The 27,135-nt window shown below is 34.9% G+C and overlaps 1 protein-coding gene across 5 annotated transcripts in view; it reads left to right on the forward strand.

Moving 5' to 3' along the window:
• Positions 1–27,135, forward strand: part of LOC149789481 (electroneutral sodium bicarbonate exchanger 1-like) — a 258,615-nt gene that overhangs the window by 205,355 nt on the left and 26,125 nt on the right. For all 5 annotated transcript variants that reach the window (XR_016423667.1, XM_089971498.1, XM_089971496.1 and 2 more), the window contains 3 exons: positions 10,537–10,713; positions 14,113–14,250; positions 24,829–25,016. Coding sequence is in view for 4 of the 5 variants with exons in the window: in XM_089971498.1 (XP_089827624.1) it covers positions 10,537–10,713; positions 14,113–14,250; positions 24,829–25,016 (503 nt within the window). In the remaining variant the exon portion in view is untranslated. The remainder of the gene's footprint in view (positions 1–10,536; positions 10,714–14,112; positions 14,251–24,828; positions 25,017–27,135) is intronic.

Genomic DNA, 27,135 nt, shown 5'->3' on the forward strand with positions numbered 1-27,135 from the left:
CATTATACAGTTTATTGACCACTGTTCATATTAGACAGGTGTCCATTATACATGATGTATGTTTTATATATATGTTTGCTAAGGCGGTTTACACTGTACACAATTGCTTACACTATACCTTTCATTACAATGTTGAACTTCAACTTCTCTTGAAGGAGGGGACAAAATTCAGTTTGAATTCACAGGGTCAGTCATAAATAACTTTTTGTGGCTAGATTGTCATTAGGTTTCCCAGAAAACAAATACATGTAGTACCAATATATGTGATTCCCGATAGTCTATTTAGCAAGTCTCTAGCATGACATCAAGATGTCTTCATGGAACAAGAGTCTGGTAAGGGTCTATACAAATAATTGCAATGCTTCAAACAAGACCTATAAACAATCTGGTAAAGGTCTATACAAATAATTGTAGTGCTCCAAACAAGACCTATAAATAATCTGGTAAAGGTCTTTACAAATAATTGCAATACTCCAAATTTGGCCTCCTATACATAATCTGGTAAAGGTCTATACAAATAATTGCAATGCTCCAAACAAGACCTATAAATAGTCTGGTAAAGGTCTATACAAAGAATTGTAGTGCTCCAAACAAGACCTATAAATAATCTGGTAAAGGTCTATACAGATAATTGCAATACTCCAAACGAGGCCTCCTATACATAATCTGGTAAACAAGGCCTGTGAATAATCTGGTAAAGGTCTTTACAAATAATTGCAATACTCCAAACAAGGCACTATACAAATAATTGCAATGCTCCAAACAAGGCCTATAAATAATCTGGTAAAGGTCTATACAAATAATTGCAATGCTCCAAACCAGGCCTGTGAATAATCTGCTAAAGGTCTATACAAATAATTGCAATACTCCAAACAAGGCCTGTGAATAATCTGGTAAACGTCTATACAACTAATTGCAATGCTCCAAATAAGGCCTGTGAATAATCTGGTAAAGGTCTATTCAACTAATTGCAATGCTCCAAACAAGGCCTGTGAATAATCTGGTAAAGGTCTATACAAATAGTTGCAATGCTCCAAACAAGACCTATAAATAGTCTTGTAAAGGTCTATACAAACAATTGCAGTGTTCCAAACAAGGCCTGTGTATAATCTGGTAAAGGTCTATACAGAGATTGCAATGCCCCAAACAAAGCTTACTGTTATGTGTATTTGATTTAATTATATTTGATTTAATATATATTTATTTCAATTTAACTTTTGTCAGTTTTATTTTTTTTATATATTTTTCATTACATGCTATTGTAATGTAAATTTATTCACTAAAGATGATACTTTCTCCAGCAAAATAATTTGACCTTTTGTAAACAACCAGGTGTTGATCTAGATCCTGACCTTGATTAAAAATTAGTAGCAACCACGTAAATAAGTTCTATTTTTAATTTAAATTATTGGTTGTTGTCAAGGTCATGATGGGACTATGTGTTTAAGGTGTAAACAATTTTGTTGATTTTTTATTTCTTAGAGTAAAATGATTGGTTTTTGTCAGGGCCACACTGGGTGTACGTGGTCTTTAACAAGTACATAATTTCTATGAGGTTCTGGAACATGATCACATGAACCCCTTTTTGCATTTTAGATTATGATGTAACCTTTGTTTTGGAGAAATATTCTCAGTAGAAGTTGGGCTTTTTTCTTACACTGGAAGTTGTATGTTGTGCTGTTTGGAGCTATTTCAGATTACTTAGATTGAAGTTATTTCAGATTACTTGGATTCAAAACAATTAATTCTTTTTCCTGGAATATACATGTGCTCATATGAAATTGTTGAACAGTGACAGTTTTTTATAAAAAAATTTATTCACATTTCCAAAACCGGAGTGATAATTCTTGTTTTTACAAGGAACTGTAGACTTCAATACTACAGATTACTTCCTACATCATCGTCTTCCATCTTGGATTCTTCATCGGGTTTTTAACTTGAAATCAGTCAAAAAAATTATTATTGGGACTTCAAAAATTGTATTCCTGCATTATTCTTGGATTAATTTTGGATTTGATTCTATAAAACCATAAGTTCATATTTTGTTCATTTTTACAGAATTTTTCCCAGGAAATAAATTGTTGTATTTTTCAAAGCTTGTTTTCACTCTTTCTTGTGTTACTGTTTATTCGAGCCTAAACACGTAACATTACACATAATCTGGAAAAGGTCTATACAAATAATAGCAATGCTCCAAACGAGACTAAGAATAATCTGGTAAAGGTCTATACAGATGATTGCAATGCTCCAAACAAGACTATGAATAATCTGGTAAAGGTCTATACAGATGATTGCAATGCTCCAAACGAGACTATGAATAATCTGGTAAAAGTCTATACAAATAATAGCAGTGCTCCAAACGAGACTGAATAATCTGGTAAAGGTCTATACAAATAATAGCAATGCTCCAAACAAGACTATGAATAATCTGGTAAAGGTCTATACAGATGATTGCAATGCTCCAAACGAGACTATGAATAATCTAGTAAAGGTCTATACAAATAATAGCAATGCTCCAAACAAGACTATGAATAATCTGGTAAAGGTCTATACAAATAATAGCAATGCTCCAAACAAAAGTTCTAGGGGTTTTCCCGCTCTTTGGTCCCTATTGATGTCATCCCCTGCTACATTGTTACCGGGGCCCCGAGTGGCCGAGTGGTCTAAAGCGCTCTTCGTTACGGATCACTGCCATCTCACCTCTGTCTGCGGCGGTTCGAGTCAAAGATTCAGCCAATGTGGGCATGTGAGAAAGCTTGCCAGTAGCTTCTCGTGGGTCGGTGGTTCTTTCCGGGGTTTTCCGGGTTCTTCCTCCACCATTAATACTGGCCGCCATGTATAGCCTATCGTGCTGAAAAATGGCGTTAAACCCCACAACAACAACAACCAAACAAGACTATGAATAATCTGGTAAAGGTCTATACAAATAATAGCAATGCACCAAACAAGCCTATGAATAATCTGGTAAAGGTCTGTACACTCAGAGTTATTAATCTGCATGTCCATTAAAGAGGTATTTTACATAGGTAATGATTTCAAATGTACGTCCTGCAGAAAATAAAAGAAAACTGTTTAGACTTTTTAAATGTATAATTCATTAGAATATTTTAATTTTATTATATTTTTTTAAACGCCTATCATAATTTTTAATTTTTAAAAAAGCATTTCTTTTGTGAGTGTAAATGATAACCTCACAAACTAAATGAGTGCAGTTCAAAGCTATACTAATTTTCAATTTTTAGCTTGGGGTTCTTTTTGCCCAAGCTGTTTGGAAAAGATTTCAGAACTGGGATATGATTGGTCCGCTCATGTTATTATAATAATTGACTTTCAGTGCAATAACATTAGTTTTGCCATAGTGTTTATATGCTTTACTGAATGTTTTTTTGATACGAGGTAGACAGTGCTAGCTTATATTGTTTCCCAGTTTTAAGTGACAAAAGAATTATCATTGGGAAAATAAATCATTCATAAACCCCAGATATTTGACATAAAGAAATGTTAAAGCCAGGTAACTGGGTCAAGGACTGTCCATCATGAGACTGAGAATATTACTGAGTTTCCTTATGCTCACGGAAAATCCATGTGACATCATATATATGAGAGTGGCATAGCTCACATGCTATTGTATGCATGTTGCATGTACTGTTAGAGCTAATTAAGATGACAATAATCACTCAGATTATCAGTTCACACATTTGGCATAAACATGCATATTTCTTTCAGTTTTGATTGTATCTTCAGCTCTAAAAAGGGAACCTGTCAGAATCTTTCAAACTGCAACTGTGATATAGAAAGAAACAATTTTGGTTTTAATAATCCATTGGCACATTATGGAACAGCAGATCTGGGTCCGTGTTATCTGATATACAACAGACAGCATAGATACTTATCTGTTTACACATTATGGGACAGCAGATATAGATGTGTGCTGTTAGCTTGATATAAATAGAACAAACAGCGTAGATCCTCATCTACTGACACGTTATTGGACAGCAGATGTGGATCAGTGATGTTAGCTTTATAAGTACAGCAAACAACATATGTCCTTATTTATTGGCATATTATGGGACAGCAGATCCAGGTATGTGACAGATATTTTGAGGACAACAAAAAACTTAGAACTTTGTCTATTAACACATTAACCCCTGGAAGATTTTTTTCGCTTTTGTCTTTAATTCTAGTAGGAAACACATTTTGAAAGCTATTTCTGAATACATCCTAAAACACCAAGTTCCAGGTGATCTTCCAATAACATACTGCCTAGTTCTGTTAGAAACATTGTTTTTCATTGGCTATTTGGCTCGCACATGAGCAAAAGGGTAAATGTTTTGTTTTTTTTTTGCTTAATGCACCCATTATTTTCATATCGAGACCACTTTTATTCCAAATGCCCATCTTATCCTACTTTTTGCAAAGGTCCATCAGTTCATACGGGTCTGCCTTAGATCTGAGACCAAAAGGTCTAAAATCTGGACACAAAATCAGATTACGACTACGGGCAAATTTTGGGTAGAAAAAAATTAGGTCCAAAAAATGAGGTTTTTCCCTCTGTATTTTGTATTGCAACTAGAAATTCCAGGTTATTTGGTATCATTGTAGAGCTACATCTGTCTACCTTTCTATAATACCACCCACTTTAGTGTATCTTACATGACCTTGATGCTACAGAGCTTGGCAGTAGGCAGCTACTTCTTGCCACATAAACTCGTCACCAGGGGTTAATATGTTAACATATGGGACAGCAGATTTGGATCTGTATTGTTATCATGGTATCGTAAGCACAACAGATGGCATAGATATGTATCTGTTGACACATTTTGGGACAGCTGATCTGGGTCTGTGTTGCTCTCATGATATCATAGGTACAGACCAACAGGACTGAACCTTATCTTCTGGCACTAATGGGACATCAGATCTGTGTCTTTGCTTTTAGCTTGATATTATGAGTACATCCAACAGCATAGAACCTTGTTTATTGCCATGTAATGGAACATCAGATCTGGATTAGCTTTATATTATGATTACATCCAAACAGCATAGGACCTTGTTTATTGCTGTGTAATTGGATGTCAGATCTGGATTAGCTTGATATTATGAGTACATCCAACAGCCTAGGACCTTGTTTATTGCCATGTAATGGGATGTCAGATCTGGATTAGCTTGATATTATGAGTACATCCAAACAGCATAGGACCTTGTTTATTGCTATGTAATGGGATGTCAGATCTGGATTAGCTTGATATTATGAGTACATCCAACAACATAGGACCTTGTTTATTGCCATGTAATGGGATGTCAGATCTGGATTAGCTTGATATTATGAGTACATCCAACAGCATAGGACCTTGTTTATTGCCATGTAATGGGATGTCAGATCTGGATTAGCTTGATATTATGAGTACATCCAACAGCATAGGACCTTGTTTATTGCCATGTAATGGGATGTCAGATCTGGATTAGCTTGATATTATGAGTACATCCAACAACATAGGACCTTGTTTATTGCCATGTAATGGGATGTCAGATCTGGATTAGCTTGATATTATGAGTACATCCAACAGCATAGGACCTTGTTTATTGCCATGTAATGGGACATCAGATCTGGATTAGCTTTATATTTTGAGTACATCCAACAGCATAGGACCTTGTTTATTGCCATGTAATAGGACATCAGATCTGGATTAGCTTTATATTTTGAGTACATCCAACAGCATAGGACCTTGTTTATTGCCATGTAATGGGACATCAGATCTGGATTTGAGATGTTCACAGTTGTCCATGTGTTATGCATAGATACAGACCATACATTTTTGACAGATTATGATTGTTGATGTTAGTTATTAATATAAAATGACATTTGCTTAATTAGACAATAATACTCAGGATATCATTGATGTTTTTTTTCAGGACTCAGTGTTTAATAGGTAAACACCATTGTACTTGTGTTGTTATATAAATTGTGACTGCTTATGATAGTTTATATCACTAAACACTTAACTATCAGCCTCTGTCAGACAGTTTATAATTTGAGTTTTGTTCCCGTGCCATCTGTGAATTCATTTTTTATTCATGGGACACCATTTTTTGTGAGTTTTGTAGTTGCTACAAACCACATATTTAAAAGAATCACCAAGAAAATATTAACAATTTAGGACATGACCTCCCCCCCCCCACTAGCATATTCACCAAAATTTGTTTTATTACAAAACCACAAGAAATGATCCCCATGAAAATAATGACTTGACAGTGTCTTTAGCAACATATTAATGCTGAGCATTTTTTTAGTTTCATTTCAATGCTTATTTTTGCATATGGTTCTTTTTTAAATTATTTGAGCGAGTTTGTGGTATAGCCCTGTGTCCATTGCATGTCATATGTTGTCCATCAGCCATCTGTCAACTATTGTTTATTACCATTCTGAAGTCTGTATTTCTTATCTGATTTCACTTCAGACTTTGAATATTGGTCAATTGATGAAAAATTTAAAGAAGAACAAGGTCATTGTATATTAATGAGGCAATGGTACCTGACGATGTTAGCTGACTATGTTTCTTTTCTGGATGACATGTTTATTATCAAATTTGTATCAAACTTGGAATATATGCATGTATCATTAAGGTCTCAGACAAGTTCAGTAATGAGCAGGATCCACAGATACAGATGTGGTGATCTTGCATCTGATTGGCAGAGGTTGTTTCTAAACAGGAAGCCAGTTTTTAACAGACATGAAATATGCTTCATGTCATCAAAATCTGATAATATGGTCGAGCTTTGCATATTAATTAGGTAATTTTACATCTTGTTACCTCTCCAGATGACATTTCTAACCCAGTTTTGACTAGATTTGGTATATTTTCCTGTTTTATCAAGATCTTGGATGAACATGATAATCGGCAAAATCCATGTATAATAATGAAGTGATCTTATATCTGATTGGCTGAGTTTGTTACCACTCCAGAAACCACAGTTCTGACCCAGAAACCATAGTTCAAATTTGAAATATGGGCTTACATGTATATTTTCAAGATACTGGATGAATTCAGTAATAAGTAAGATCCATGCATATTAATGAGGTGATATTGTATATGATGTACCTCCATAGAAGCCATATTTTTACCTGATTTTGCTCAAACTTGGAATATAAACTTACATGTGAAATATCACACATGAATTTGATAATGCACATTATCCACATATATTAGGTGAGCTTGCATGTAGACCTAGGCATATTTATGAGCTGGTCTGCTGTCTGATTTGCTAATTTTTATGTTTGTTTCTCTTGAGCCTTTTTTTATATAGGATTTTGATCAAACTTGGTAAATAGGCCAATGTCATCGAGATCTTGCCAGAGTATGATTATGAGTGAAATTCACACATATTAATGACATAAACATGCATCTTAATAGGATGAACTTGTCAACACTCTTGAAATTATATTTCTGATCAGAAAGTAATCAGTTTTTTTTACTAGTCTTATATTAGCAAGATGTTTTATTATAAGCAAGATCAACATACATCAATGAAGTAATCTTGTATCTGATTTAGCTAAGATTATTACCACAATATACCAAATTTCAGCTGTATTTTGCTTCACCTTCATAAAATTAGCATATATTATCATTGCTGTACACTGGATCTCAATAAGTGAGAGCCATGCATGTCAACAAGTTTAGAGATAGTTTACATAGGTTGTGTTCTTACAATACTACATAAAGGCCAAGCACAAAAATATGTGCATTTCTGGTCAGCTGACTATCCCTTTCTCTAATTGCTGATACTGGCACTTTTTTCCCCCTATTATTTACAAACACAAAAGTTAACAAAACAGTCACATTATATATATATATATATATATATATACAAAAAAAGGCTGCTGTACCCAAATTTTAAAAGCAGTGCAATAGAAAACATATTATTTTGTTTGGCCTAAGCTGGCTGAATCACATGTTAAGTAAAACTAAGCAGTGAGTGATATTCAGACCACTTCTTTTTATGTACTATTTATTGCCCACTTTTTTGCATATAATGTTTAGTTAATTGAGCATCTCATACTGTAACAATATTTGTACCAGATTGATATGCCTGAAAGAAAAAAATAACCTAATGGAATGACAGTTTTAAGAATTATATACAATATTCTTAAAAGGTCCATAAACAGAACACAATTTTTCATTTTCTGAATCAATTCTGCAGCAAAGTTTATATGAGTATGCATATGTTTTTGTTTGCCGATTTACTATTTTGCATGGATAGCATCATTATTTATTAGATGTTCTTTGCTTGCTCTTTGAAAATAAATGTTACTTTTTTGCTAAATGTATATGTGTGTGTGTGTGTGTGTGTGTGTGTGCAGTATTATTCCAAATGATACTTCTGCCAAGAAAAGATTGTTGCCATTTAGAATGTGTTTTTGCTAAATGTATATGTATATATATATATGTGTGTGTGTGTACGTGTGTGTATGCAGTATTATTCCAAATGATACTTCTCTGTCAAGAAACGATTGTTGCCATTTAGTATGTGTTTTTGTATTTAAATAACCTAGTTAGATTCTCATGTAATTATAGCATAATTTAAATTTTTCTAAATTGCAAAACTTTCTGTTCAGTCATGAGGACCTATTTGTTTCACAAACACAGATCTAGGTAATGTTTGTTCCTTACTGAAATGCTTGTAATTTTGTATTTTCCAATTTACTTTAGGATTCCTATATTTTCTGTCTTTCTCCTTTATTATTGCATGTATAAGCTATCTTCTAAAAAGACTTCAGCAGAGTGGTTATTTTTACATTTCATTTACATTATTGAAATAATTTTGATAAAAATGCAATATTTTAAAGATTTTCTGTTTAAAGATGAGCTTGTGTGCAGTAATTTTTCAAAGTAAAAAAGTAAAACTCATTCATCACAGTAGAATGAGGTCTTTAAAACTAATTTAATATTGGTTATTTTATTGACTGATTGAAAAGATATATATATATATATATATATATATATATATATATATATATATATATATATATATATATATATATATATCCAACTAAAAGAGACTTGTACACAAATATATACTTCAGCATAAGTAAAGCAAAACCTGATCAATCCAATTTCTAGTCTGAAATATAATTATTAAAGGTCAATACAATTTGTTTCTTCATTAGTAATTCTAATGGTGTAAACTACTTAAGTAAGAATAATTTTGTCTTGAAAGAAATGTAAAATCACTCAGTGGAGTTAAAAAAGAGTGCTTATACTAACTTTCTAGATTAAAAATGTCAAATAATGAAATGGGTCTGTATTATTCTAGAATGAATATTGTTGCCTGTTACAGCCATTTGTAATCAGTGAAACTAAGAATTAATACCTTTCTGTAGCATAACTCCTTAGCTTTTGATCTTATCACCTTATTGACCTTCCAGAAGGAATTTATCACATGTTAACATTTAGTTGATCACATGACTCCAGTCCAGAAGTCATTCCTCTGATGAAGGCCTTGTGATTAGGTTGAAAGTGTAGGAGTCAAAACCTGTTCTGCTACAGAAAGGTATCTATTCTTAGCTTTATTAGACTGCTCAGGTGGCCTAGTGGTAAGAGCATCAGCCTCAGATGTGGGAGGTTGCAGTTTCGAACCACGGCTGACTCATATCAGAGACTTACAAAAATGGTACAAACAGCTGCCTAGCTAGGCGTTCAGCATTAAGAGGTTTGTGTTTAGGTGTTAGGACTGGTCTGCGTGGTTTAAGAATAATGTTACTGGGTGGGACATGATGCTACATGTCTGCGGCATGAATTCCCAGTGCTTGGCATCACTATAAACTGCCACACTGCAGACATCATAGCAATATGATTGAAAAATTGTTAAAGCTATGTTAAAAAATCCAAACCACACACACACTTGGCTTTATCGGGTCTGTATTATGTTTTCTGGATTAATTCTATTTTATTTATAGTTATTTTAACTCTACATGGACCAGAAGATATTATGGGATACTGTCTATCTATTAGAGCATATATGTGTCATTGCTGCTTTAGCTGGTTGTAATTGAAAATAGTTCTGATATGAAAACTTATCACTAATTGTCTTGAATGAATGGTCATATCAGTATGGGGGTTTTCACCAAAAGTCTTTTAAAAAGTTCTGCATGAAAATGGTGCCATCTTAATCCAATATGGTCGAGTAGAAGACTCTAGTTTTCAAATGCAATATTTGATGTGTGTTAATAATTATATACACAAAACAGAATGCAAGCACACCCAGTTATGAATATCCAATTTTTGCTATTATTATTATTATTATTATTATTATTATTTTCAGCTACTACTCCACATAAAATTTGTTTCAATTTTCAGTTTTAGATTCTTGTTTTGAAATGCAGTATTTGATGTGTGTTTTACATAAAAGTGTATGGAAGCACACCCTATTATAAATATGCAAGTTTTGCAATGGATTTTGTTTACTTTTAGTAGTAGTAGTAGTAGAAGTATTATTGTTTTTGTTACCGCTACCACACTACATAATATTGTTTATTTCCAGTTTGTTGACCGAGTATTGATAATATTCATGCCCACTAAGTACCAACCAGACACAGCATACCTGCGTTATGTGCCCATCAAGCGTGTCCATCTCTTCACAGTTATCCAGATTCTCAGTCTGGCTGTGCTGTGGGTCATCAAACAGGTCAAGTCTGTCTCCATCGTATTTCCTCTCATGGTGAGTGAGTAACCTAGCTTGGATACTGTAAATAGTTCCTTCAGTTCTACCCTGTTATAATGCTACTGTATGTGTCCATAACAACTGATTGCATTATGTACAGAACAGCAGTAAATAAAAAATAATAAGTGTGTGCATGCATGTGTTAATAGTTCATGTACATTTTGTACATTTTTTTCACTGCACAGTATTTCTGCATTTAATTTTTTTCAATAATTTTTAAAAAAGGAAATAAAGTTAAACACCAAGCTTCGGGTTGTTTTCTTTCATCTCATATTGTCATGCATTTGATGGATCAGCTCTAATGAATGACAATAAAACAATGATTATTTTAATATAAATTCTATCTAAGTTTTCCTAAGTTTAAAGTGATATAAATTGATGACAAAAGTATCACTCGCAGAAAGGTAAATAATTAAATTTAGGTTGTACTTGAGGCCAATGCATCCTAATGTTATAGGTTGAGCTTCTGTTAATTAAGAATTCACCAACATATATTTAACACTTCTACACCATTTTTAATTAAGAATTCACCAACATATATTTACCACTTCTACACCATTTTTAATTAAGACCTCACCAACATATATTAACCACTCCTACACCATTTTTAATTAAGAACTCACCAACATATGATAACCACTCCTACACCATTTTTAATTAAGAACTCACCAACATATATTTACCACTTCTACACCATTTTAATTAAGACCTCACCAACATATATTAACCACTCCTACACCATTTTTAATTAAGAACTCACCAACATATGATAACCACTCCTACACCATTTTTAATTAAGAACTCACCAACATATATTTACCACTTCTACACCATTTTTAATTAAGAACTCACCAACATCTATTAACCACTTCTACACCATTTTTAATTAAGAACTCACCAACATATATTTATCACTTCTACACCATTTTTAATTAAGAACTCACCAACCTATGATAACCACTCCTACACCATTTTTAATTAAGAACTCACCAACATATGTTAACCACTCCTACACCATTTTTAATTAAGACCTCACCAACATATATTAACCACTCCTACACCATTTTTAATTAAGACCTCACCAACATATATTTACCACTTCTACACCATTTTTAATTAAGACCTCACCAACATATATTTACCACTTCTACACCATTTTTAATTAAAATATCACAATCATATATTTACCACTTCTACACCATTTTTAATTAAGACCTCACCAACATATATTTACCACTTCTACACCATTTTTAATTAAAATATCACAATCATATATTTACCACTTCTACACCATTTTTAATTAAGACCTCACCAACATATATTAACCACTCCTACACCATTTTTAATTAAGAACTCACCAACATATATTTACCACTTCTACACCATTTTTAATTAAAATATCACAATCATATATTTACCACTCCTACACCATTTTTAATTAAGACCTCACCAACATATATTTACCACTTCTACACCATTTTTAATTAAAATATCACAATCATATATTTACCACTTCTACACCATTTTTAATTAAGAACTCACCAACATATGTTAACCACTCCTACACCATTTTTAATTAAGACCTCACCAACATATATTAACCACTCCTACACCATTTTTAATTAAGACCTCACCAACATATATTTACCACTTCTACACCATTTTTAATTAAGACCTCACCAACATATATTTACCACTTCTACACCATTTTTAATTAAAATATCACAAATCATATATTTACCACTTCTACACCATTTTTAATTAAGACCTCACCAACATATATTTACCACTTCTACACCATTTTTAATTAAAATATCACAATCATATATTTACCACTTCTACACCATTTTTAATTAAGAACTCACCAACATATGTTAACCACTCCTACACCATTTTTAATTAAGACCTCACCAACATATATTGACCACTCCTACACCATTTTTAATTAAGAACTCACCAACATATATTTACCACTTCTACACCATTTTTAATTAAAATATCACAATCATATATTTACCACTCCTACACCATTTTTAATTAAGACCTCACCAACATATATTTACCACTTCTACACCATTTTTAATTAAGACCTCACCAACATATATTTACCACTTCTACACCATTTTTAATTAAAATATCACAATCATATATTTACCACTTCTACACCATTTTTAATTAAGAACTCACCAACATATGTTAACCACTCCTACACCATTTTTAATTAAGACCTCACCAACATATATTTACCACTTCTACACCATTTTTATTTAAGAACTCACCAACATATGTTAACCACTCCTACACCATTTTTATTTAAGACCTCACCAACATATATTTACCACTTCTACACCATTTTTAATTAAGACCTCACCAACATATATTTACCACTTCTACACCATTTTTAATTAAGAACTCACCAACATATATTTACCACTTCTACACCATTTTTAATTAAAATATCACAATCATATATTTACCACTTCTACTAGCTTCTCGTGGGTCGGTGGTTCTTTCCGGGGTTTTCCCGGGTTCTTCCTCCACCATTAATACTGACCGCCATATATGGCTTATCGTGTGCTGAAAAATGGCGTTAAACCCCACAACAACAACCAACCAACCACTTCTACACCATTTTTAATTAAGAACTCACCAACATATGTTAACCACTCCTACACCATTTTTAATTAAGACCTCACCAACATATATTTACCACTTCTACACCATTTTTAATTAAGACCTCACCAACATATATTTACCACTTCTACACCATTTTTAATTAAGAACTCACCAACATGTATTTACCACTTCTACACCCATTTTTAATTAAAATATCACAATCATATATTTGCCACTTCTGCACCTATTTTTTAATTCAGACCCCACAATTACATATTTACCACTTTCAAACCCATTTTTAATTAAGACCCCGCAATCACATATTGAGCACTTCTAAACCCATTTTTAATTAAGAGCTCACAATCACATATTTACCATGTTAGCACACATTTTTAAATAAGAAATATCTACCACTTCTACACACAATTTTCAATCAAATAACATTTATCTGTAAAAAGTGCATTGAGTAATGTCATTATTTTTGACAATAAAATATCTTGTCTTCAGTTTAGAATGCAAGTTCATATGCTGACTAGTGTCTGAATAATGTCAAACCATATGCAGTATGCTTTTAGAAATTCTTAAAACATGGAAGAAAAGAAATAACAAGTAACAAACTTACATGTATGTAATTTGTTTAAAGTCCATTTGTGTCTGAAATATTTTTGATTGAAAGAGATTTTAAAAATACAGAGTACTATTATTGTTAATTATGATTAAGTTGTATGAATTGCTATCTAATACTAAATTGATTAATGGTTACACTTTCATTTCATGCAGGTGGTGGGTACTTGTTTTGTAAGGAAGATCCTGGACTGGTTCTTCACACAGAGGGAACTTAAGTTTCTGGATGACATCATGCCTGATGCACATACATTGGAGAAAGAAGATGCTAAGAAAAAACAAGAAGAAGGAGAAGTAGGCCTGGCTTTCAGTTAATAGATCTTGATGATGTGAACACATATAAAATCACTTGCTGTGTTTATCATGTGGCTTTGTCCAGCCCAGATTAGTTATAAGCTAGACATTGCAGTCACTTTTTTTTTAGTGGTGACAGTTGGAACAGTTTATTTAGGTTTTGGTTAAAGGTTACTATTTGCATGTATTTCTCTACCCCGTTAATGGCTTTTTATTTGCATCTATTTCCTTGCCCTTTAATATTTATGAAGCAAAGACACTTCATTCAATGACATGCACACTTGCCCCATTTTCCTTTTGGTCAAGGTTATAGTCATAGTTTGCATGAAGGTTTTAATTATATTTTTCATTTGCTTCTATTTCATAAAACCCTTGATGGATTTTCTGAATATTTGGGATGAATCATATGAAGATAAGAAAATTCAATTACTAACTTAGTCCTTTTAACTTGGGATTAAGGTTGCAAGCATATAACAATTGTGCCAAAGTTATAGTGTTTTTTTTACCCTTATATTTTTAAACACTCTTAATGGATTTTGTCCAGTAATTGGATGATGTGACATTCCTCCTCAGCCTACTGATTTTAAGGTCAAGATCACATGCTTTATGGCAGTGCTTTGACTGGGGGTTTGACATGCACACTTGGACATTTTCATATATTCTATTTCAGCTCAGAAAGAAGCATTTCCTGTTTTATTGCATAAAATCAGTATCCTCAACAAACAAGAAAATGATTTATGCAATGTTTATCATAAATTTTATCATATACTTTTTTAATTTTTAGTCATATAATATCCACGAGTCACATCGATAAAGCCCATTTCATTTGTTATTTGGCACCATTTTTTTTTCCATATAGACTTTACTACTTGAGAGTGTATCAAACTATAATGAATCTTTAACACATGGTTTTAGATTCAAGAAATCCGTCTGTTTTCTTGGAAACATATTATGTAAAATTACTGTGAATAGAAGAAAGAAAAAAAGGAGCTGTTCAACACATGTAGCCAAATGGTCACACACATTGAAAATATAAGACAGTAGACATAGATCAACAATGGAAATTTGCAGCAGCTGAATGTCACAGGACATGAGCCTCGAATTATACTCGTTATTCTGTGTCTTGCACACTCTTGATGTCACCAGATATAATCTTTTATCTGAACTTGGAAACGTCATTGTTTTTTTGTGGTGTTTTTTTTTACATGAATTAAATGGGTATCCTATAGCTAATTTTAGTACCTGGGTAATTAAGAATGGGTGGGTACCCATTGATACCTTTATTTATGATATGACCTTGAATCAGACATGCATTGTTTGCCCTACATCATCTGCCATCTGGTAGCATTACAATTTTTAACGTGTGAAAAAAGTTTTCACAAGTTAGATAATGAGTGAATTCCATGCGTATAAATGATGTGTTCTCATCCAAATGGCTGACCTTGCTACCATTTTGGGGGCAGAATGAGGTCATCTTGCATCTAATGGTTGATATTGTCATCACTCTGGAGTAAACTGCTTTTGATCCAGCTTGGAATAAATGCTTATATCAACAAATAGTTTGAGTATATAGATGTTAATCAAGCAACTATTTGTCTGAACCTTTCTGCCATTTGAGAGACTAATTTCTGATCTAATTTTGAGTGAACTGACTTCATCAATATCTTGGCTTGGTATAATGTTTAGTCCGATTAATGCATAGTGTGGTCAAATTGGCTGAGCCTGTCAGTGCTTTAGTGGATACTTCTGGTTTGATTTTTTAGCAACTTAGTATCAGGGTCAGTATCCACTGATTGTTTAGCAACTTAGTATCAGGGTATCCACTGAGTTTTATTATGATCAAGATCTGCACATATTAATAAAATAAAAGCACAGAGAAATAGCTCGCAATTTTTCTGTTATGTAGTCAGTTTGTTTTTCCTTTTAACATGCTTTCTCTCTCACATCACTCCGGTGGCCTATTGGTTAGAGCAAATGCCTCGGAGGCAGGAGGTCACAGGTTTGAACCCCAGACAAGTCATACCAAGGACTTGTACAAAAGGTATTAACAGCTGCCTCGCTTTGTGCTCAGCATTAAGAGGTTAGTGTTAGGGCTGGTCGGCCTGGTGTCATGATAATGTGACTGGGTGGGATGTGATGCTTCATCAGCGGCATGATGCCCCAGTGCCAGACATCACTATAAACTGCCACACTGCAGACATCATAGCAATATGACTGAAAAATTGTTACAGCTATGTTAAAAATCCAAATCACACACACACAGATGCTTTCTCTCTCAAAATGAAAAGGTAGCCCATGGTATTGAATATTGAGAATCACAGGTTTAGTTAAAAATGGAAAATAAACGAACAAGAAGTAAAACAAAAAAGTAGAATACAAGATGCAAATGTGTCAGTAGAAATTTTTGAAAATTAGCAAAACAGTGCTCCTTAGGGATTAAAATGATTAATTCATTATTTACAGCTGAAGAAATAGTATTAAATAGAAATATAACCAGCCATACCAAAGTAGATAAACTTACTGGCTGTAAGATAAGTTTGTAAAGTTAAAAATGTAAAAGAGATGAATCCGAATGCAATCATGAGTGCTGCTAGTGGACAAGGAAAACATCATCAAGATTTGATGAGATACATTGGCTTTACACAATGTACTAGTGTATTAGGGCACGTTATGTACTGTAAGTCTTGGGATACCTTAGAATGAAAACTAAGCTCTTTATTTTTCTTCTGATTGCTTGGTATATATTATCAATCGTACTGTTAAAAAAGATACAATTATTAAGGGACAGTCATTATGAATTATTAGAGGGAATGTTATAAATTAATGTCATTTTAATTTCCATCTGTTTTCTTAAACTTTATTCCCGTTTCAGTTTTGTATAGTTTCATTATGTGATGACATGCATTAGGCACAGTGTTGTAACATCATTAACAGTAACTTTTCATGTTTTTGGTCTAATTTACTATTGTCTGTTTATGCATTATTGTATCAGAATTGTTAAAAGTCACCAGTAATTACAAATTTTTAGTTAAAAATCTAAATACCTAACTCATCAAAATAGGGTACCAGTACTAAAACAATGAAAATAAGTGTTTGGTACATCACTTATGTTTATGATGACCTTGTTTACATCAATGCATCACCTCATGTGGCATTGAAGATTTTAACTTGCAATGAATGAAGTTCAACTCTAGTTTTTAATCATTGGTGCCACTGCCCTAAACTTCAATAACATCTGAAAAATAGAATAAAAATTCTCTTAAATAATGCTTTGCAATTAATTGCAATAATAATGGTTGTGTTTATTTTTGATGCAAGTGACCATTAAATAAGAACATGGCAATCATACTAATATTGGTAGCTAAAGGACATAAAGGGTTGTACCCAGCCACTTTCAGGGTTTCAGCAATCATCTGGCCTGATTTCTGCTGGAAAACAAGGGACAAATTCATGAATTAAAATTAAATGGAGTCACCAAAAGAACTAGAATGCCAAACAGTGGAATGAAAATGCAAAACTAAAATGGAGTGAAGATGATCCTGGCAGCCTATATTCAGAATTTAAACCTATATTATAGTCATTTTTTTCACGAATATATGACAGTTATGTGAATACATGCTGGTTATGTGCCTAATGTATGTATTAATTTATTTTGTGTCTGTAAGTGTTCAGACACTGAAAATAGATTACATCACTTTTGTAGATAACTTTTATCGCTTCAAAACAGTAAATCTTGAACACATGCATAAAACAAATGAAATAAATCAGGAATGGCTAAAATATGATCTGAAAGAACGATATATTTAGATTGATAAAAAAAAATGAACGCAGCAAATCCTGCATCACTTATTTTTATGAAAATATACAAGGATGTAAGCGATACTAAGCATGATTGTGCACTAAGTACTTAACAGTTTTAACAGTGATGTCAAAGTGGTCCATAAATTAAATTATTATTATTTACCTTTTTTTAATTTAATATTGGAGAAGTCATGGTACCCAGGGAAGGCAGTTTTTGAAAAATATGCCAGGGTAATTTGATTTCACAGAGCTCAAATTAAAATGACAAGAAAATTCTAAAATGCATCTGTTGGTGAGTACCCCACTTTAAAAGTGCCTTCTCTGGGTCCCGTGTATGTTTTAATGGAGCATGCTCAGAAAATATGCACATGCAGAATAATTTTAAAAAATGGCAACAGTCATAATAATTTATAACAGTTATTGATATGGTAATTGAACAAGAGCTGATCACTGCTGTGTGATGTATGGCAGTCTTAACATTTTGTGTCTGTAAGTGTTAAGAGACTGAAAATATTGTATTTTTACTTGTATGTAATTTGAGTCGCATCAGTTGATAAATGTGGGGAAGATTTCCGGTGATCAGAACATAACTGTGTGATCATACCCATTTGTGTTTATTTCTGTATAATTGAATGGAGAACATAACTGTGTGATCATACCCATTTGTGTTTATTTCTGTATAATTGAATGGAGAACATAACTGTGTGATTATATCCATTTGTGTTTATTTCTCTATAAACTGAATGGAGAACATATCTGTGATCATAGACATTTGTGTTTATTTCTCTATAAACTGAATGGAGAACATAACTGTGATCATAGACATTTGTGTTTATTTCTGTATAAACTGAATGGAGAACATAACTGTGATCATAGACATTTGTGTTTATTTCTGTATAAACTGAATGGAGAACATAACTGTGATCATAGACATTTGTGTTTATTTCTCTATAAACTGAATGGAGAACATAACTGTGATCATAGACATTTGTGTTTATTTCTGTATAAACTGAATGGAGAACATAAGTGTGATCATAGACATTTGTGTTTATTTCTCTATAAACTGAATGGAGAACATAACTGTGATCATAGACATTTGTGTTTATTTCTCTATAAACTGAATGGAGAACATAACTGTGATCATAGACATTTGTGTTTATTTCTGTATAAACTGAATAGAGAACATAACTGTGATCATAGACATTTGTGTTTATTTCTCTATAAACTGAATGGAGAACATAACTGTGATCATAGACATTTGTGTTTATTTCTCTATAAACTGAATGGAGAACATAACTATGTGATCATACAGAGGTCTAGGAAACGCTTAATCACGTGTATTTGGTCGAAATTTTATTACCTGGGACGCAGAAAATCACTTATACAGGAGTCCTCCTTACGTACACATTTACCGGACGGCAAATTCAAGGGCTTGCCAGTCCTGCTTCAACCATCTGCTGAGTGGGAACATGTGTTGATCAAATGATCATTTTAGCTGTGCTATGGATAAATAGTGCAATGTTAACACGGCATCACTGGGTGGAAGAACTTCCAAGACGAAGTCAACAGCCAAGCAGAAAGGCTGCCAAACAGCTAAACAGCCACGTGTTCGTGACCAAGGCAAGCCGCCAAGTTGGAGGCAATCGGCTGTGGTCAGGCCTGGAGAGGGTTGGGCTTCGCTTGGCGACAGCTGCCCTAGACACACCACATGAAAAATTACAACCATTAGCCATTCCATACTGGCTCAGTCGTCGCCCGGTTCAACAAGGGCCGCGCCTTCCGTCGTGTACCAGGGCGGAGGTGGAAAGTATATGACTGGTGCTCAGAGCAGCAAGATTCGTGTCAGGAACAGCATCACCATTGGCACCTGGAATGTGAGAACACTGAGAGCAACAGGAAAGCTTGAGGAGCTTACATATGAAATGAACAGATACCGCTGAAACATCCTAGAAGTCTGTGAGATATGATGGAAGAACATTGGAGAAACAACTACCTTGGAAGGACACAAACTGTACTTCATTGGCAGAGAAGACAAACATGAGCAGGTGGTTGGGCTCCATGTGCACAAGGACAGTGTGAATACTGTCATGGGACGTTGGCCAGTATCAAGCCGACTCACCACCATCCGCCTCAGGGCAACTACATTCAACATCACCATAATACAGGCATATGCCCCAACATCAGACTATGGTGACACAGATGTGGAAGACTTGTATGACCAGCTACAAAAAATTGTGGATAAAACACAGAAGAAACATTCTGGTTGTGGAAGGTGATTGGAATGCCAAGATAGGCGAGGACGTTTGCAAGAACTGGAAAGGAACATGTGGGCACTGGTGCAATGCACAGACAAATAAGAGAGGACTGAGGCTCCAGGAGTTCGCTAGTTACAACGACCTTATGCTGGCAAACACCTTCGGCCAGCACAAAGTATCCAGAAGATGGACATGGCACAGTCCAGGCGGAGACCCTCACAGTCAGATAACGACTACATCGTGGTGAAGAGACGTCAAGTATAAACATTGCCAAAACTAGAAGCTTTCCCTGAGCAGACATAGGAAGTGACCATGATCTGGTGATGTTGACCTTCAGGCTACATCTAAAGAAGGTCAAGAAAGAGAGCCACACAAGAATAAAATTTGATCTCGAGAAATTGAAGGATCCCGAGGTAGCAAAAGCCTTACAGGCAATGATTGGTGGAAAATTTTAACCACTCACTATCCTCGATGCTGACAATACCGACAGGGACACGTTGATCACCACCTTCAATACAGCAATGACCGAAACAGCCAGGAATATCCTCGGTAGGCATCGCCCAGTCAAGAAACCCTGGGTCACAGCTGAGGCTCTGAACTTGTGTGACAAGAGGAGGGAACTGAAGAAGAAAAGAACAGTATAAAAGGGGCAGTGCAGTACAAGGCAGTCAACCAGGAAGTCAAGAAAAGCTTGAAAAAAGCAAAAGAGAACTGGATAGAAGAAATGTCCAGAGACATTGAGGGAAACTTGAAAAGGAACAACAGCAGGAAAGCATGCCAACTGGTCCATGTTCTAACAAGCACAAAACAACGGCAGGTTACCTCCTTACAGGACAAGGCCAGAAACTGGCTCACAGAAGAAAAAGATATTCTGAAAAGATGGACAAAGTACTGCGCAGAACTTTACAACCACCAAGCCACAATAGATCCAGAGGTACTGAACATCCCTCCAGGAACTAACAACAACAACCACCATATCATACACGCAGAAGTAGAAGCCACAGTGAGATCACTGAAAAGTATGAGTCAGCAGGAGTGGACAACATCCCAGCAGAACTAATCCAAGCTGGGGGGAGAAGCAGTGATTAGCGCACTCACAAAGATCTGCAACAAGATCTGGCAAACAGGAGTATGGCCATCGCCATGGACCCAATCACTGATCAACACCCTCCCCAAGAAAGGCAACTTGCAACAGTGTCAAACCACTGTACAATCAGTCTTATAAGCCATCCAAGCAAAGTCATGTTAAGGATACTGCTGAACAGAATAAAACCTCAGGCTGAAAAGATCATTGCCGAGGAGCAGACGGGATTCAGAGCAGGGCGCAGCACAACAGAGCAGATCTTCAACCTCAGGATATTGTGTGAGAAGTACCTCCAACACCAGCAAGATCTGTACCACGTCTTTGTGGATTTCAAGAAGGCATTTGACAGGGTAGGGCATGCAGCATTGATGGTGACCATGAGACTGTACAACATCAATGCCAACTTCATCACAGTAATAGAGCACCTCAATGACAAGGCCATCAGTGCAGTATACTTCAACGGCAGCATAGGGAACTGGTTCAGAATGACAGCCAGAGTCAGACAAGGCTGTCTGCTCTCGCCCACACTGTTCAACATCTTTCTGGAGTAAATTATGGCAGATGCACTTGATAAACATACAGGGACAGTCAGCATCGGAGGCAGAACAATCACCAACTTAACGTTTTGCTGATGACATTGATGGACTAGCAGGAAATGAGCAAGAATTAGCTAGCTTAGTAGAGAACCTTGACAAAACCTCTGCAGCCTATGGCATGGAAATTAGTGCAGAGAAGACCAAAATGATGACCAAAAGGGCATCAGCACTGATATCAGGGTCCAGGGTACAAAGCTAGAAACAGTCCACAGCTTCAAGTATTTGGGGACATCTGTAACAGATGAGGGATCAAAGCCTGAAATACTCTCCAGGATTGCACAGACAACAGCAGCGCTGACAAAACTGAAGCCCATCTGGAAGGACAAGAACATTGCACTCAGCTCAAAAGTCAGACTGATGTACTCACTGGTGATCTCCATATTTCTCTATGCCTGCAAATCATGGACCATAACAATGGATCTGGAGAAAAGGATACAGGCTACAGAGATGAGATGTTTCCGAAAGATCCTCGGTGTCACATACAAAGACCATATCACCAATGAAGAAATACGGCAAAGGATAAGACAAGCCATTGGTCCTCGCGATGACCTCCTGTTCATAGTGAAAGAACGGAAACTGCAGTGGTATGGGCATGTCTTACAATCATCAGGACTTGCCAAGACAATCCTACAAGGCACTGTACAAGGAGGAAGAAAGAGAGGCAAACAGAGAAAGAGGTGGGAAGATAACATTTGAGAGTGGACAGGCTTGACACTGAGCAACTCACTGAGAAAGATGGAAAATCGAGAGGAATGGAGGAAGCTGGTTGTTAGGTCTTGTGCAGTGCCCCAACGGTCTTCCAGACTATGGGACTGATGATGATGGTCATGATGAATGTTTACAGTGAGAAAATTCAGTGGCTGAAAGACCCCCACATGTATATGTAGTCATTGTAAGAGTACATTTGGAGAACATGACGGCAGGTTCAAAGGCTTGACTAGCTGCAGAATGGTGGGATAATGTACTGATATTTACAATGACTTAATTCAGAGACAGAAAGACCCAGTGATGTACTTTTGTGTAAGAGTACATCAAATGAACAACAAGTGTAGCCAAATAAGCAGTGCATGTGACCTCGAAATCAAGACTTGTTGATAGTTAGGCAATCAGTATGTTGATTTTACCAATACTGTGATAAAAATTTGTTCTAAAAATTATGGCTTAATTAATATGCTCAGCCTCTTGCTCATTATTATGCCTCTTGTTCATTAATATGCACAGCATCCTCATTAACATGCCTCTTGCTCATTAATATGCACAGCCTCCTCATTAACATTCATCTTGCTCATTAATATGCACAGCCTCTTGCTCATTTGTATGCCTCTTATTCATTAATATGCACAGCCTCTTGCTCATTATTATGCCTCTTGTTCATTAATATGCATAGTCTCTTGCTCATAACTGAAGTCAACCAAGATCTTGATAATATAGACCCATTTACCAAGTTTTTAAAAAAATTGGATGAGAATTATAGTCTGTAGATTTATTAATGTAACAAGCTAAGCCAATCAAATGTAAGATCACCTAATAAGTATGCATGGATCTCATAGTCAAGCTTTTCTGAGATCTTAATGATAAAAGCATATATTCCAAGTTTGATCAAATGCAGATCAGAAATATTGTCACTAGAATGGAAACAAGGTCAGCCAATCTAATGCAAGAACACCTCATTAGTGAATTTTCACATTATCAAACTCATCCAAGATTTCTGTGATACAACCATCTATTCTGAGTTTGATCAAAACCAGATCTGTAGATTGGCCTCCAGAGTGGTAGCAAGATTAACCAATCAGTTACAAGAACACCTCATTAGTGTGCATGGATCTGATTCGTTAAGAAACTCATCAGAGATTCTGATCATACAAGCCCATATTCCAAGTTTTACTGACTCCAGTATGGTAACTTGCAATTGTTGAAATTGTAGAAACATACTGTGGATGATGCACATTGGCTATGGGGCCCTGCTGTATGTGTGAAAGCTAGCGAGTAGCTTCCCTTGGGTCATTGGTTAATACCAAGGTTTTTCTGGGTCTGCCTCCACCAGTTCTACTTGACACCATATATAGCCTATCTTTGTGTTGAGAAATGGCATTAAACCCAAAACAGCACCATCACAATGATGGCTACAGGTCCATATCATAAGCTCACTTGGCTTTACAGCAAAGTGAATTAAAAACTGTAATAGAACGACTTTCTCTCCAAAACTGCCTGACCATATCAAAACAGGATGATAAGTTGTGACTGAACACCATTCACATTCATACAGAAGATGTCAATGCACCATCAAGGCTAGCAAACATTCCTTACATGTAAGTAGAGACACAGTTAAAGAAAATGTCAAATACAACCAATTGCTGCCAAATAGTTGGAAAATATCCTGAAAAGCTCTTGTCTTTCAACCAAAGGCTTTAATAATTCATTTTCATTTTGGCTGACAGTGAATGACAGTTGATTGAGGTGAAGCCTGATTGGACCTCTTGTTATTTGAGTTATTCAGCTTGTGTTGGTGAAGGATTTCTCCAATATTTGGTATATATTGTAGTAAAAATGTTTTGACCAGTCACTGTTTTTCCTTACATTTTATAGAATTGTTGCTTTTTTTTACTTACTATTGGCATCAGGTCTAGTTTCTGAGGGAGATAATATTCATGGGCAGTAGGGGTGCAGAGGGGGGTATATTTTTGTGGGTTTCCACTTACTCACCATTAGACTGGTTTTATTTTAGTGTTTGGCTGTTTTGAGCCTTCAGCAGTCTTAGATCATGAATATTCAGGTGATTGTGATTTGATTTATCAAAGCTCTATGTAAAGTATACACACTTTTAATTAATATCCATTTCCAGGCTGAATCTCTGTTGGATGATGATCCTCATCGAGTCCTTGATCAGAAACTGCAGCTTGGGGAAAAGTACCAAGGCATCAGAGTGCCAAACACTGACCGAGTCAACATCTCTGAAGAAGTCAACAAAACCTCATTGTGGCTGCAAGTCCACAGTCACTCTGTACCACTGATAGAAAATGGCAGCAATAGGTATGTATAGGAACTTTCACTTGTGACACTTTAACATTGTTAGTCCTAATGTGAGAAAGCAGTTACATATTATTGTGTGGAAAAGTGCATTTTGTGGTCACTTAAGCATCACTTTCCCCTAGAAAAAACTGCAGCTTGAATTATCCAAGTCTTTATTTTTTTAATCATTTCCTAGAAAACAGTAACATGCACCATTTAACCTAGACCAGTGTAAATCATTGATAAATGTGTGTAAAGTATCAATTTTTTAAATACACAAGAAATGTCCATTTCTCAAGCAATCTAACTTTCTATTATTATCATTAGTACTAATAGTAGTAGTCGGGGCTTGTAAATTTCATTTTTGATTCACTGATCCAAGACTAGTATAGACCCCAAATTGCCCAAGTATGCACAAATCCAGGACCAGTAGGACCCCAAATTGCCCAGAAAATTCAGAACCAGTAGGACATCTAATTGTCTAGGTCCACACAAATCCAGCACCAGTAGGATCCCAGATTGCCTAGGTCTACAAAAAATTCCAGTCCTATAGACAACATATTATCCAGGTCCACACAAATCCAGGACCATTAGGACCCCAGATTGCCTAGGTCCACACAAATTTCAGTCCAATAGACAAAATATTATCTGGGTCCACACAAATTCCATTCAATAGACAAAATATTATCCAGGTCCACACAAATCCAGGACCAGTAGGAGCCCAGATTGGCTTGGTCCACATTAGTCAAGGACTGATACAGCAGCTATGTTTGACATGCATATATTTACATCAATGCATTAACATAAACAAAAGACAGGAAAAATAAAACAAATGCAAATTCAAAATTCAGATAAGTACTTTATTGCTTATTCAGCAAATTAAATATTTTTCAAAGCTTAACTTTTGTAAAATTTTCAACTCATGTGATCATGCCTTTTATTGATGGATCCTCTTGAAACTCAGTCTTGAGTCTAAAAGTTCTCAACATCAGAGAAAAAAAATATCAAACACCTAAATAAGATTAAAACACAATTGCCATTCAATGCTTGTTCAGTGTACCAGATAGGAAAACAACCCATAAGTCAATTTACTGTAGCATCATCAATTTTCTTGGGGGACCAATTTTCGTGCTTTTCCCAAACCATGACTTTAAATCCTCAACAAAAAATATGCCACGTAGGATGATGACCCACTATTATGACCCTCACCCCATTTTCTTACAGTTTCATTCCTAGAGATTAACACAGATACTAGTATTTGATAAATCAAGGTCAATATTGTAATCTGGTAATTAAATATTAGCTTTTATCTGTTTTTGTTTTATTTTTTATTTTAACCTTTTGAAACAAGAATTACAAATCATTTTATATTGTTTCAATGCACACATTCGATAAGGTATCCGATAGATGTAATTTTACACTCACTGCCTTAAATCAATATGTGAGGTAAGTTAGGACAGAGAGAAAAAAGAGAAAAAGCAAAAGGTATTCAAACAATAGTGATACCAAAATAACAGCATATAACAATTACATTTAATACTTATTCAAATCGATCCTTCACTTGAGTACAACTGTTGTTGAAACATTTAAATCCTTCTGAAAGCACATTTCATTTTATCTATCCATTTTGCGTCCAAAAGAACAACAATCCTGTAAAATACTATAACTATTTCTTGAAACCCTATTATTAATGAAATGCTCTCTATATACACTAATTACAGCAGAGTATTAAAGCTCAAACTTAACAGATTTTTGGACAAAGCTACTGTATCAACATCGTGTAAATCAGGTCTCATGGTACTCACAAATGCTTCTCAGGTAAATAATCCCCAAATTGCTGAATTAAACAAGTCCAGCTTTCTCAAAACCATTGATAATTAGGTCCTATCTTTCACTCATTGTTGTGTGAGCTGCAAATATTCATTCAGCGTGAATTGGCTTGATTAATGAGGTTGCAAGGTTTACTAATACTGTGCAATGATAATTAGGTCCTATCTTTCACTCATTGTTGCATGAGCTGCAATTATCCATTCAACGTGAATTGGCTTGATTAATGAGGTTGCAAGGTTTACTAATAATGTGCACTGATCATCACCAGTAACATCTTTTTCCTTAATGGCATCCATGACCTGTTTAGCAT

The sequence above is a fragment of the Sinohyriopsis cumingii genome, chromosome 10 (assembly GCF_028554795.1).
Source record: "Sinohyriopsis cumingii isolate HCF-2022 chromosome 10, ASM2855479v2, whole genome shotgun sequence".
NCBI classification, from domain to species: Eukaryota; Metazoa; Mollusca; class Bivalvia; order Unionida; family Unionidae; genus Sinohyriopsis; species Sinohyriopsis cumingii.